Here is a 12860-nt window from a genome sequence, read left to right as displayed (position 1 = left end):
GCCTTCCAGGTGCGCCTGCTCCAAAGACTATTTCCTATGGGAATGTTTTGAGATTCTCAAAGGAAAATGGTAATACAAATAAAGCTAAGCATAACGAAAGCAAAATCTCCATTTGAATCAAGGCAATATATATATAGATATATGAACATATGAACTTTTTGAGATACATATTTCACAGGTGCTAAGGACAAGTAACTCCTACCATTTCAGGACCTGTTTCTGTCTACTCTCCAGGTATTACAGTATTTTTACTGTGGTTTCTATTCTTTTCAGTAATTGATTCTCATTTTGTTTCTTATAGTATGTAGTTTGACAGCATAAGATAAAGACGTTGTAATAAGCTGGCAGCTTGTTGGTGTATTTGTATATTCTATGTAATTTTAAATAATCTTGACCCAGATTCTTCCTCCTTAACCCTGATATTGTGAATGTTAGGCATGATCTCATTTTATTTTTGTCTGTTTAGCAGATTTTCTCCACTTACTTGTTTGCAGCAAATGCAGTGACAGCTGCCATGATGCCAGTTTTGATCCCTTTTCCCCCGAACGCCCCACCAAGACGCTTTACATGACACATGACCTTGTTAGCTGGGAGCTTCAGGGTGGAAGCCACTATGTCCTGTAAAGGGTAACAGTTTTTGTTAATCAGACCCACCCGTAGCAAGGGAGGGGGACAGCCCTGGCCCATTGGTTCCATAATGTTCATGCTACACAAACTGTGTGCTTATACTAATAACTAGATGATTTCCAAAGACCTGGGCATGCATCCATGCCTGGTCTCAGTGGTATTTGGCTATAATGAAATTGCCAAAACTATCACTAACATTAAGTAGTCCTTTCAATATCAGTGAGATGTTTTTGTGTTAAATTTTTTAAAATTTTCCCCATGAACCACACCCAAGTGTCCTTTCCACACTGATCCCTAGGGGTGTGTTTCCTGAAGCAGTGAGATGTTAGGGTCTTTCCCTGCATCCTCCTGTCTCCCTGCAGGTTCTTCTCACCTCCCATTTGGATTCCTGCTGAAATTGGCCAGCAGGTCTTCCCCGAATGCAGGCCTTGCTCTTCTTTGCCATCCTATTGTTTAGAGGGCATTTATATAGATGGGGACCCCAGAGGGGTGAAGTGATGGGCTCAACGTCACGCCAGGCGTGAGGAGCAGAACAGGGCTGGGGTGGGGCTTGCCAGGCCCTTCCTACTGTTCCGCCTTCTAAAAGCCTCAGTCTCCACACTTCCCCATTCCCACCTGCTCTGGTCACGACACTGGCTCCTTATGACCCACTGAATCAAGACCCCTCTGCTTTGTTCCCTGTACTTTCACGCTTAAACTAGGCCCACCAAATGCATCCTCCGTTCCAGCGTGGGCATCTTCGTGCCTTTCCTCTTTCTTATATGCATGCTTCCTGATACATAGGACACAGGCAATAAGTGTTTGCAGAAGTGATGAGTGAATGAATGAATGAATGAGTGGCATTTGCTCTTGGTGTGGAATGACCTGGAAATGGCCACTCTTCTCACCATCTAGACAAACCTCACTCTCACTATAAATCCAAACTTAAAATTTGTTCTGCACGGGACTTATGGATGATTTTAGAACCCAGCAAATCCTTATTCTCTTAATTCTCCCACCTGTGTAAATTCTAACCTAGCTGCTTATGTAGTTGGTTGTATTCGGTCCAAAATGTTTCCTAACTGCTTCATGTGAGTTAGGTTCTATAGGCTTTGGAGGGCAGGCCTTCCTCTTTTTTTCGTATTCTTAACAGTGGCAAGAGTACAGCAAGAGACCTGCTGATTCCATAATTGGTTTTAAAGTTATGAATCCACAAACAGGAGGCCCCTACTTCCATACTCTCTTAAAAGCCTTGCAATTGTATGGCTATTAATACCCAAACAGATTGGTTATTAATACTCCAAATTTCTTCAGTCTCTGAAATGACACTTTTGTCTCCAGTTGCTCCTGGTATATTTTGCTGGCAGAAATCATTTAGCCATGTCCCCTCCACAGCGGCCCCATGTTACCTGTACGTATTTGGGAATCTGTGTGGACACGTAGACATCTATTTCTTGATCCTCTCCTTTGGGAACAACCAGCATGCTTTGGGTTTCCATATAGAAATGTTCTTGACCTCCCACATGTACTTCACCTGTTACAGGAAAGTAGACCAGAGTCAAGGAGGCTGTCAGAGAGGACAGATGGTGTCCCCCAGCCGTTATCCCATTACGGAGACAGTCCAATGATGGTGCTTCACTGGGACAGGAGGCTGCACAGTGAAGGGCCACCAACAACAGTCAGCGTTCATTATAGATGCAGATTTGATGTAGAGTCCTGTAGGGGACTCTGTCATTGCTGCCAATACAGTAGGTCACAGAATCCTAGGGAAGGGTGTGTGACTTTCCAGACTCAAAATACTATGGCGAGGACACTTCCAGTTCCAAAACAAGATGGAGCAGATGTACTTACTCTGTTCCTTCTGCCAAGTACAGCTAATAACCTCGGACGTTAGGTATAAAAGAAACATAAGAAGACTCTGAAAGGCAGAGAGATGGGCAGACCAGCTAGGGACTTTGGGACCCAAGCAAAGACACAATGGTGAGTTCAGTGGGCTTTGTTGTTGTTGTTTATGTTTGCTTCAATATCCTAGACTTGGTGCCAGAGAAGCCAACAATCCAAAAACACCAACAGGCAAGGACAGAAAAAAGCCCCAAGAAAACCCTCCTTTCTCTAGCCAAAGGACCAGGAAAGGGGAAATCTAACAGGACAGAAAACTTTTATGTAATAGCACTCTATTCCAGCCAAACACTACAGAAAAAACTGTGGCCTTATCCTTATCTGCAACATTTGAGTGGGGAACCTAGACTTCTGCTCTTCTCAGGCTGTAACGAGATGACCCAACCCTCTGCTGGGTGGTGTCAGTGGGGCCATATGTGGAACATGGACTCCCACCCTCCACCTAGCAATAACAAGGCATCAGCCCTCTTTCCCAACCAACATAGGGTCAGAAGTGCTCTGGCAAAATAGGAGATTTAAGACGCAGAGTCTTATAATATAATACCCAAAATGACCAAGACACAATCAAAAATCACTCATCATACCAAGAACTCAACTTGAATGAGAAAAGATCATCAACAGATGCTAACCTGGGGATGACACAGATATTGGAATTATCTGACAAGGATTTCAAAGCAGCATCATAAAAATGCTTCAGTGAGCATTTACATGAACACTTGAAACAAATAGAAAATCTCAGCAAAGAAACAGACGATATAAAAAGAACCAGTTGGAAATTTTAGAACTAAGAAATACAACAACCAAAATTTAAGAGGCTCAGTGGATGACCTCAACAATAGAATAGAGAGGACAGAGGAAATAACCAGTAAAGAGGAAGACAGAACAACAGAAATTGCCTAATCTGAACATCATAAAGAAAACAGACTGAAAAGAAAATGAGCAGAGCCTCAGGAATCTGTATACATATAATAAATGATTGAAATTTGTGTCACTGAAATCAAATACTTGCAGAAATAATGGGTGAAAATTTCCCAAATTTGGCAAAAGACACAAACCTACAGATTCAGGAAGCTGAGTGATTATTTGGGAATATGATAAATCCAAAGAAATCCATGCCAAGACACATCACAAACTTCATAAAAGTTAAAAAAAGAAAATATCTTGATAGCAGAGAGAGAAAAATACTACCTCACCTATAGGGGAAAAATACTTTGAAAGGCAGCAGATTTCTCATCAGAAACTACGGGGACCAGAGGAACTGGTACAACATCTTCTTCAAGCACTGAAAGACCTGTCAACTCAGAATTCTGTATTCAGTGAAAATATCCTTCGAGGATGAAAAGGAAATCAGAACATCCTTAGATGAAGGAAAGCTAACGAAATTTGTCTTAAAGAGACTTACACTAAAATAATGACTAAGGGAAGTTTTAAAAACAGACAAGAAATGATCTTTTTTAAAAAAGGACTCTGGGAACAGGAAGACTTCTGTTCCTGTTCAGAAAAGAGAGAGAACAATGGAAAGAATAAAAATACAGGTAAACACAGTAGACTTTCCTTCCCCTCTTGAGTTTTATGAATTGCATTTAAAGCAAAAATATAACATTGCTTCATGTGGTACTCAATGAATGTGGAGGGAATTTTTAAGACAATGATATTATAAATGAGGGAGAGTAAAGGGATGTAAAGGGAGGTAAGGTTTCTATACTTTACTCAAACTGATAAATGTTGCTACTAGATATATTGTAATATATATAAATAAAACTTAACACCTAGAACTACCACTAAAAAGCTAGAAAAAGAGATACACTGAAAAACACTATATATAAATCAAAAAGGAATTCTGAAAAATCTTCAAGTAACCCATTGGAACACAGGGAAAAAAACAAAAAACAGAGGAAAATTATGAGCAGCCATCACATGAGGTGGAAGGCAGACTTTTAAAAATTAAAAATTATACCCCAAAATGGTGATTTCCAAATTGTTTGAGGGAGATTCCCAAGGAAATCCTTTGTACTGTTGTCTGGACTTCCTATCTTATCCAAAATCTGAGTAAAGAAAGAGTATAGAAAAATAAGATGACTCTTTCATTTATAAAATATAAAAATCAAAATGTCAAGAATTCAGATCTCAATTTCAACTCAAGCTTTTATCAAAGACTGTATATTGAAACTCTACTTGTCAGTAGGCTCAAATTCATGGTTTGCAGTATTAGCATTTCCACCTAGCCACTCAGAAATAATTTTGTTAAACATGGACCTCATTTAAAAAAAAAACTAATAAATATTAGACAGAGCTCTTTGTCCTTAAACCTTTAAGGCAGGCAAGGGTTTAGACCCTGTTACACTGAGCTGGCCCCCCGCAGCCCTCGACCCATGGCACCCTCACTCTGTAGGGTGTTGCTCTCAACTCTCTGGGTTGGAAACCAATTTGATGAACTCATCCCTGAGACAAAATTTTATCCCCCTGTGGGTGTAGAGTGATTCCTCCAGGCATATTTACATTTTAATAAGAGGCCCTTAAAGACGGAAAAGCCGCTCAGACATGAAGGAGTCATCTGTCCCAGGCCCAAGAGGACAGGCTCTGGGGAAGCTCACCCCACGTCAGGGCTCCCAGATCTCCTGCAAATCCTGCTCAGAGACTGTGCTCCACACTCTGCAGTGTGAGGCCCATCCCGGCCAACCGAAGGTTAAAGCGATGAATGAGAAGCGGCACAACGCGGAGCAGAGAAGGCTCACTGCAGAGCTGGGACACGAGGGTAGATGCGATTTTAATGCCCTCTGGTGCCGTGATCCCAGGGCTAGGGAGGGCTGACGTACACCCCCACATGGGTTAAAGCAAACAACGGTCACTCTCTTCAAGAACACAGTCTGAGACTTGATGTCATGCTCCACATATTTTATCTTTCCAATATTCTCTTTTCCTGAAACACCTATTTTCCCAGGGGCAGACACAGTGCTGTTATTACTACTCTCAATGAATCACCTCTCATTGAAATGATGAGTTAAAAATTTTTACTCCAAATGACAATTACACAATAAGAAAAAAATACCTCAAACTCATGAGTCAAGAGGATGAAAACTTAAAAGTAGAGTAAATGTCCCTTTTAAAGCCTCCTGTGTCATTTTTACACATATCAATGGGATATGGGGCTGTAACAAGGTAAAAGTCAAGTAGAAGACAGATGGAACAAATTACCTAACTGAATTAAATCATTAAATAACATGTCAAGGAAAAATACAATAATTGAGTTCTCACACAAAAACATTATGGCAAGCACAGAGCCAAGAACACACTATGGCACAGGTGCAGGAAACCCTAAACAGTGGCATGTCCAGGATGCTCACACCATGGTCTCTATGCCAAAAATGCCCCTCCTTCTCTTCTCCCACAAAATGAACTCGCCCTTCGAGGGAACCACTTTTACTAATCCTGAGAGTCACCCGGAGCACTGTGAACACTCGTCAGAAACAGAGTCCTGGGCACCCGGGATCCTCCAACTCCAGAATTCCAGGAAAGGGCACAAGAGTCTGCAGGTTGGTCTCACAAACATCTCACAGTGAGAAAAAGTGGGAAACACTGGGTGTGATGATGAACGCCTGCCACTGTGTTAGCTCAATAACAGACACCTTTCCTAGTGATCAACAACAAAGACACCAAACCTGATAATAACCATCACTCATTGTTATGGGTCTCTTGCTATGTGCCAAGCTCTGTGCCACACACACGTATTATCTCTTATGATCTTCAGAGTGGATCTCTGGGATCAGTATTACTTTCTGCATACAATTTTAAAACAAGGAGACTGAGGCCTGAGACGTGCCCTGCCACGTCACACAGCTAATAAGATAGGGTGCCAAGGAACACTGGCAGGGTGACGACGTAAGGTCTCTTTTCTACAACTTAGAGGAGACATTATCCAGCCAGCCTGTGACCAGCCTCAGGTGTAACGCAGCTATGGAGCTAAGAAACATGGCGGGCTTTGGGCTCAAGTGACGGGTTATATATGACACAGTTCAGCTGTGTGTTTGGGGATGGTGTGTCTTAGGACTCCTCCTGTGCTTGGGATCAGAGTTGGAAAGAAAAATTAGGGAGATGGTAGTTTCTAACCACCATCTAGAGGCCAATATCCTGGAACTTCACTTAAAGACAGACAATGTGAAATGCTTTATCCTCTGCCCTGAGACCTGGTACACACAGCCCACACCCACCCAGCAGCTCTGGCTAAATCAGATCTTGGATGGCAGGTCTTGCACAGCATGGCTGACAGCAGAGCACAGTGGGAACATTATGGGTTATTTACGACCTGTCATAAATCTTTTTTTTTTTTTTGCTATAAAGGACATTATTGAGACAAATGACAAAATTTGAATTAGTTTTGTAGATTAAATTATGTCAATGGTGACGTTCTAATTTTTATAACCGTATGTTGACGTTCTGAGTTGGATAACCGTATGTTTATGTAAGATAATGTCCTTGTTTAGGAAATAAACACTGTAGTTAGAGGTAAAGAGGCATCATATCTGTAACTTACTCTCAAATGGCTTAGAAAAAAATGTATATTTATACATATATATAGACAGAGAGAGAGGGAATGATAAAGCAAATGTAAAATGTTAATAATTGGGGATTCTGGGTGAAGGGTAATTAGGAATTCCTTTAATGTTTCTGCAAATTTTCTGTAAATTCAAAATTATTTCTACATAAAAAGTTACAAAATTTTTTTTGGAAATTGCAAATCAACTATTTTCTAAGAGGGAAATTTAATTTTAGTTACATATATACATAATGGAAGGAAGTCTGGAAGGAAAGGAAGGAAGAAGAAGAGGAGGGAGAGAGGAAAGGAGGGAGAAAGCAGAGAAGAAAGGGAGGGAGGAGGGAGAAGTCAGGGAGAGAAAGGACGAAAGAGAAGAAACAGGGGTCTGGAGATCCTAAAACAAGCCACCAAGTCCACGATCAGCCTTGTCGCTCAGCAGCTGCTGTGTGACTGTGGTCATGTTCCATAACCACTCTGAGCCTCAGTTTCCCCACCTGCAGGGTGACTGTGAACAGGAAGAGACAACATCTGTATAACAACTGGGGCCGCAGTGGGGCAGGTGGCCAGCACAGGGGGTGGCCATGGGCAAGGCCTGGGCCTCCCACCTCGCCTCTCTGCTGAGCTCTTCACACACAGACACACACACTCCTAAGCACACACATGCACACAACAGAGGGGAACAGTTCTGTGAAGGAGGTGCCTGTTTCCGAGCTGAATTCTAGAAGGCAAAGGCATTAAGCTAGACATGCTCAGAAGGCTTCCCAGGGGTGCTTCCCCCTCATCCTTTTTTTCAGATAGTTTTACCTTCAAGGATTTGATCAACCACTTTAAATGCTTCATCAACATTTCCACATTCCAGTTTCCTTTCTTCCTCGAAGAAGGAGTTGTGCTGGATAGCTTCCTGGAAGAGAACAGAAAAGTGAGGCCACCTGGGCAGCAGATCCGGCCCTAGGGCAGGAGCCATCCTCTGCGCCTGCGCAGCATTTGTCTTCCTGCTCTGCGATCCCCCGTGCTTTCTGCGTGACCCCAGGGGCTGAGCCAAGAACCAGGCTTCAGAGAGACGCCCCGCGGAGCAGACACAAATGTCCCCACTGACTGAGAACACACACGCTCAGAGAGAACCCGGCACCCAGGTGGTCCCAGAAGGGAACTAGGACTGTGCAGGCAGCCTATTCTCTTCATTCCACAACCACTGTATGCAGCGAGGCCGCGCAGCAGGGGTTTAGAGCCTGAGCCCTGGGTCCGGTGGAGTGGGTCCATCTTCTCCATTTCCAGCTCTTTGACCGTGGGCCTCCTGCTTCCCCTCTCTGAGCCTCATCTGTACAGGGAGGAAAAGTTGGGCACAGAGCTCAACTAGGGTTGTCAGGAGGATGAAACGAGGCACGTCCAGAGCTTGCACGGCATATAGTAGGTGCTCCATCAATGCTAGCTGAAGACACTCGAGTGATAAGGATCATGGCTGCCCTGCCTGCCAGCCCCATGCTCCTCCTTTGGGGAGATGAGCACAGGGCAGCAGGGAGACCTCCAGCCCTGGAAGTATGATTCCATTACAAGCCCAGCGTGGGTACCACAAATCCACTTATACACTGGATCCTACCGGCTTCCCCTGGGTGCCCAGTGAAGGGGGTCAGTGGTGGGCACACATCATCAGGGACGTAGCTACAGTCCTCTAGGTTGGTTTTCTTCCCCATCCCCAGGAATTATCTTGCTGCAATCCCTGTGTCCACAGGCAAACGTGACTCGCCAGCTCCCGTCAGCATTGTCCACCACGGATTATTGTCAACCCATGAAATTCCAACCTGCTGGCACCTAAGGATTCTGCAAACTCTGGTTCCCTGTGGCCACCAGTAGGTGTCTAGACCTATCGACATACTACAGGGATGTTCTATTGTCATCCTGCCATTTCCTCTGTTCAAAAAGTGGGCTGGTTTGTTTTTACCACCATGGGCCCAGGTTCTTTAATGGAGTGTTTGCTGATTGCTTCCATTACTGACTAGTTGTGTGACCTTGGGTAACCCTGTCTTTTGGTTCCTGATCAGATGGGGATAACAGTTTTTACCTCATAGGATTGTTGGGAGCACTTAGTGAATTAATGCACGAAGCCTGCTTAGAACGTGCACCCACACAGCGGGCTCTGTACAGGGCTTAGCTATGGTCATGTTGTCGATCGTGATGAGTGATGAGAGAGTCTGGTCAGGAGCACACTTCTCTCACCATGGTGGTCAGCCTGACCCCTTGAGCCAAGAGTTTTGATAGTGTTTCCCCACGCAAACTCTGAAAGCTCTAAAGCATGAGCTAGGCTAAACCTTAGTGACAGCGACAGAGATACAGTGTTTTTACCCTGTTTTGACTGATAACACACTTCCACCTGGAATCAATTCATATGATTTTCTTATTAATCTAAGACCCAGATATTCCAGGTTGAAAAGAGAAGTTAAGTTCTATAAATCCTATTTCTAAAAGCTTAATCTTTTGCCACTTCCCTTGCTGCTTGCTCTTTGAGTAACTTTGAGGCAATTTCCTGAGTACTTCTTGGTCAGGAAAGTGTAGAAGAACTGTAGTGTGTAGTAGCTGGCCATATTGGCCTGCTATAAACTTCGATTAAATCCAGTCTGATCCAGACGATTGACCTTGGAGAGCTGAGCCTCTGATGAAAACAGGAGGCAGCTCTTCTCCACGATGTGCAAGGCTGGCATTCTCCGGCAGACAATTAGACATCTGCTGGCTGGAGCTGGGGAGGGCGGGAAGAGAGTGGTATCAATGTGCTTATGTGGAATTTTATTTGGCTGGAAGGTGAGGTGAGGAAACAGAAGATGTTTAGCCACTGGAATTGGGCAGAGGATTACAAACAAAATTTCTGCTGAAGCATGATGTAAGCAATTTCCTATGAGGAAGTAACTCTAACTCTAAAACACAGTGTTGGGGAAGGAGCGTGTAAGGTAAGCAAGCACAGCAGGCAACGTGTGAGTGACAAGGGTCTGAGAAGGGAACAGAAAGTTCCAATTTGAAACCGGCCAGGAACATCTGGAAGGCCTCATCACTCTCTCCCTCCAGCTAAACTTCTATCTTTGTCTTCTCGACCTGATCTTATTTTAATTGTAAAACACTGCAGACAGTGTCCAGACAGACACTGTGTTCCTAGGATGAGGCGACACGACAGGAAACACACCCAAGGCCAAGCTCTCCTGGAGACCTAACCTTGGCCAAGTCATCTCCTCCTTTCCCCCTCAGGCCAGGCTCGTCACCTAGAGACAGCTTATTCATTCCGCTGTGAAGACAATATTGCACGCCCAGGGGACACAGGTCCGGAGGCGCCGAATCTAATCTACTCATGTTGCTTGCCCAACCTACATGCTTATTACTTAGTAAATCATAAGAACCGATGAAACGTATACAGAAAAACACTCCATCAGTACGTGGAGATGAGTCTGAAAACCTTTACAAAGTTCTAACTCTTTTCCAAGAAACAGGAAATGCAATTCTCCAATTTGTTAAAGTTGCCAAAATATCTGTAGGCATCATAGGATCTATTTCTCACACTCATTTAGATATGCATTGAAGGATCTAAAAATAGTGCCTTCAATATCTGCTTCACAGAGCAGCCTGTTGGTTCTCACCGGGTGCCTGAGAGAGTCCGGGCGAAGGTGAATACAGAGTCACAGGGCGCGTCCACTGTCCTGGACACTGCTGGGTGTCACCTTCCCCCTTCCAAATGGGGCTCAGATTTCTCTTTGGGTCTCCACCACTCCCCCACACAGCCCATGCACCTCACAGAAATCTGACCCCAGCAGTAACCAACAGCTCCTCCACTCCCCTGGCCAGTCATGAAGTCAGAGATGGACATGTGCGCTGAGAGCCTGATGAGGCTGGATCTCAGGACTCGTGGAATCTGGGACAAGAGTGCTCTCCCTGCTTCCTGCACATGAACTGGAAGCTCCTGGCTGCCATCCTGTGACCACAGGAGATAAAGCCTGTACCGTGGGCAGCAGGGAGGAGAGGCAGAAAATGGGGTTTCTTGCTAACACTGATAGAGTTTGGGGCGCATAAAGCCCCTGTGTTTTGGAAGCCACTTGGAGTCAGGTTTTCTTTCCTGTTACTGCAGCCAAATGCATTTTACCCCATGCACCACTGAAATCTGCTCTTCCGGCCCCACCCTTGAACTGGTCACCTCGATAGTTAGGATCAGCGGCTCCAAGTCTTGGTAGACAATCTTCACTCGCTTCGCGGCTCGCTTTGCCTGAACCTCGGAATCCGCAATCACGGCGCAGACGAGCTGACCCACACAGGACACCTGCGACACAGCAAGACCTTGTTCTCAGGGGGGCGGGCACCAGGTCCTCTCCTTCCTCCCGCCTAGCACAGGGCTGGACGCGCAGTCAACGACCCTTCACACGGGCCTGTGCCCATGGCGCCGAGGTTCACACAGGCCTCGGCAGGAGAGGGTGCTGACCCCAGGCACTGGGAGCTCACGTCTCTGCGGGGCAGCGGTGGCTGAGAGGGGCAGGAGTGATGCTGCCTGAAGCACAGCAGACTCAGGCTCCAGGCTGAGCAGACGGGACAGCTGAGGGCCACTGGCCCGGGACAGCCAGTCCCTCGGCTTGACCTGGGGCTGCCACTCCACGAGCAGGGCCACTCTGAGCGGCAGCTTCTGCCCTTATGGACACAGAGGACCAGGACGTCACAGCCCACCTCCTCCAGAGACGAGGGAAGGAGAGAGCAACAACCCAGCACTGCTGGTGAGCCCCCCTCTGCCCCAGACTGTGGCATAGCCCGTGCTGCTCAGAAGAGACATAAGATGGCAGCAGCCAAGACGTGACCACACACAGCATCCCCTGCAGCATATCACTTGAGGTGAGGGGGGCGCCACGGAGCTCACACGGGGACCAGGGCCCAACGTTGATGGGAAAAAACAAAACGAAGGCTCCAGAAAGGGAAAACAGTCAGGCCTGGAAGAAGACACAACGACTGTGTAGTCTTTCTCCCACCTTTTCCCATGATCACTATTGAAACTTCACTCATTTTTTTAAATCTACTTTAGAGTATCAAGTGTTTTCTACAATCAGCATATAGTAGTTTTTATGTTTGTTTTTTCGGTGAGCAAGATTAGTCCTGAGCTAACATCAGTGCCCATCTTCCTCTACTTTATATGAGACACCCCCACAGCATGGCTTGACAAGCGGTGCATCAGTGCGCGCCTGGGATCCAAACCCGCAAACCCCGGTCCACCAAAGCAGTCTGTGCGAACCTAACCACTATGCCACCAGGCTGGCCCAGAGCATATAGTAGTTTTATCCTCTAAAAAAATGGTAGTAAGAAAAGTTAAATCCAGCACACACACACGTGTGTTTGCTGGATGTGGGTGTGTGGGAGCAGTGGGAGATAAATGAAAAAGAATGGCAAAATGTCCATAATTGTTGAAGCTAGGAGATAGGTCTATGGAGATTCATTGTACTTTTATTCTCTAACTTTGTGTATGCTTAAAATTTCTAAAATGATAGGGCTGGCCCAGTGGCGTAGTGGTTAAGTTCACGCGTTCCACTTTGGCGGCTGGGGTTCCCAGGTTTGGATCCTGGACGCGGACCTACACACCACTTATCAAGCCATGCTGTGGCAGGCAGCCCACATAAAATACAGGAAGATGGGCACATATGTTAACTCAGGGCCAATCTTCCTCAGCAAAAAGAGGAGGATTGGCAACAGATGTTAGCTCAGGGCTAGTCTTCCTCATGAAAAATAAAAAAAAAATTCTACAAGGAAAAGATTTTTAAAAAGCATAACGTTCTATAGACAAATGTTAAAAGGGAACTAAACTAACAAAGGC

General features: G+C 45.2%; 1 protein-coding gene across 3 annotated transcripts in view; it reads right to left on the bottom strand.

Annotated features, from left to right (window-relative positions):
* LOC131410962 (aldehyde oxidase-like) overlaps window positions 1-12860 on the bottom strand; it is a 71668-nt gene that overhangs the window by 26020 nt on the left and 32788 nt on the right. For all 3 annotated transcript variants that reach the window (XM_058549543.1, XM_058549544.1, XM_058549545.1), the window contains exons 19-22: window positions 11208-11330; window positions 7844-7940; window positions 2016-2140; window positions 485-618 (exon numbers count right to left, since the gene is read on the bottom strand). In XM_058549543.1, the coding sequence (XP_058405526.1) occupies window positions 485-618; window positions 2016-2140; window positions 7844-7940; window positions 11208-11330 (479 nt within the window). The remainder of the gene's footprint in view (window positions 1-484; window positions 619-2015; window positions 2141-7843; window positions 7941-11207; window positions 11331-12860) is intronic.

This window comes from Diceros bicornis, chromosome 10 (assembly GCF_020826845.1).
Source record: "Diceros bicornis minor isolate mBicDic1 chromosome 10, mDicBic1.mat.cur, whole genome shotgun sequence".
NCBI lineage: Eukaryota > Metazoa > Chordata > Mammalia > Perissodactyla > Rhinocerotidae > Diceros > Diceros bicornis.
The sequence above is the reverse complement of the archived record's forward strand: the minus strand, read 5'-3'. Positions and strand labels throughout refer to the sequence as shown.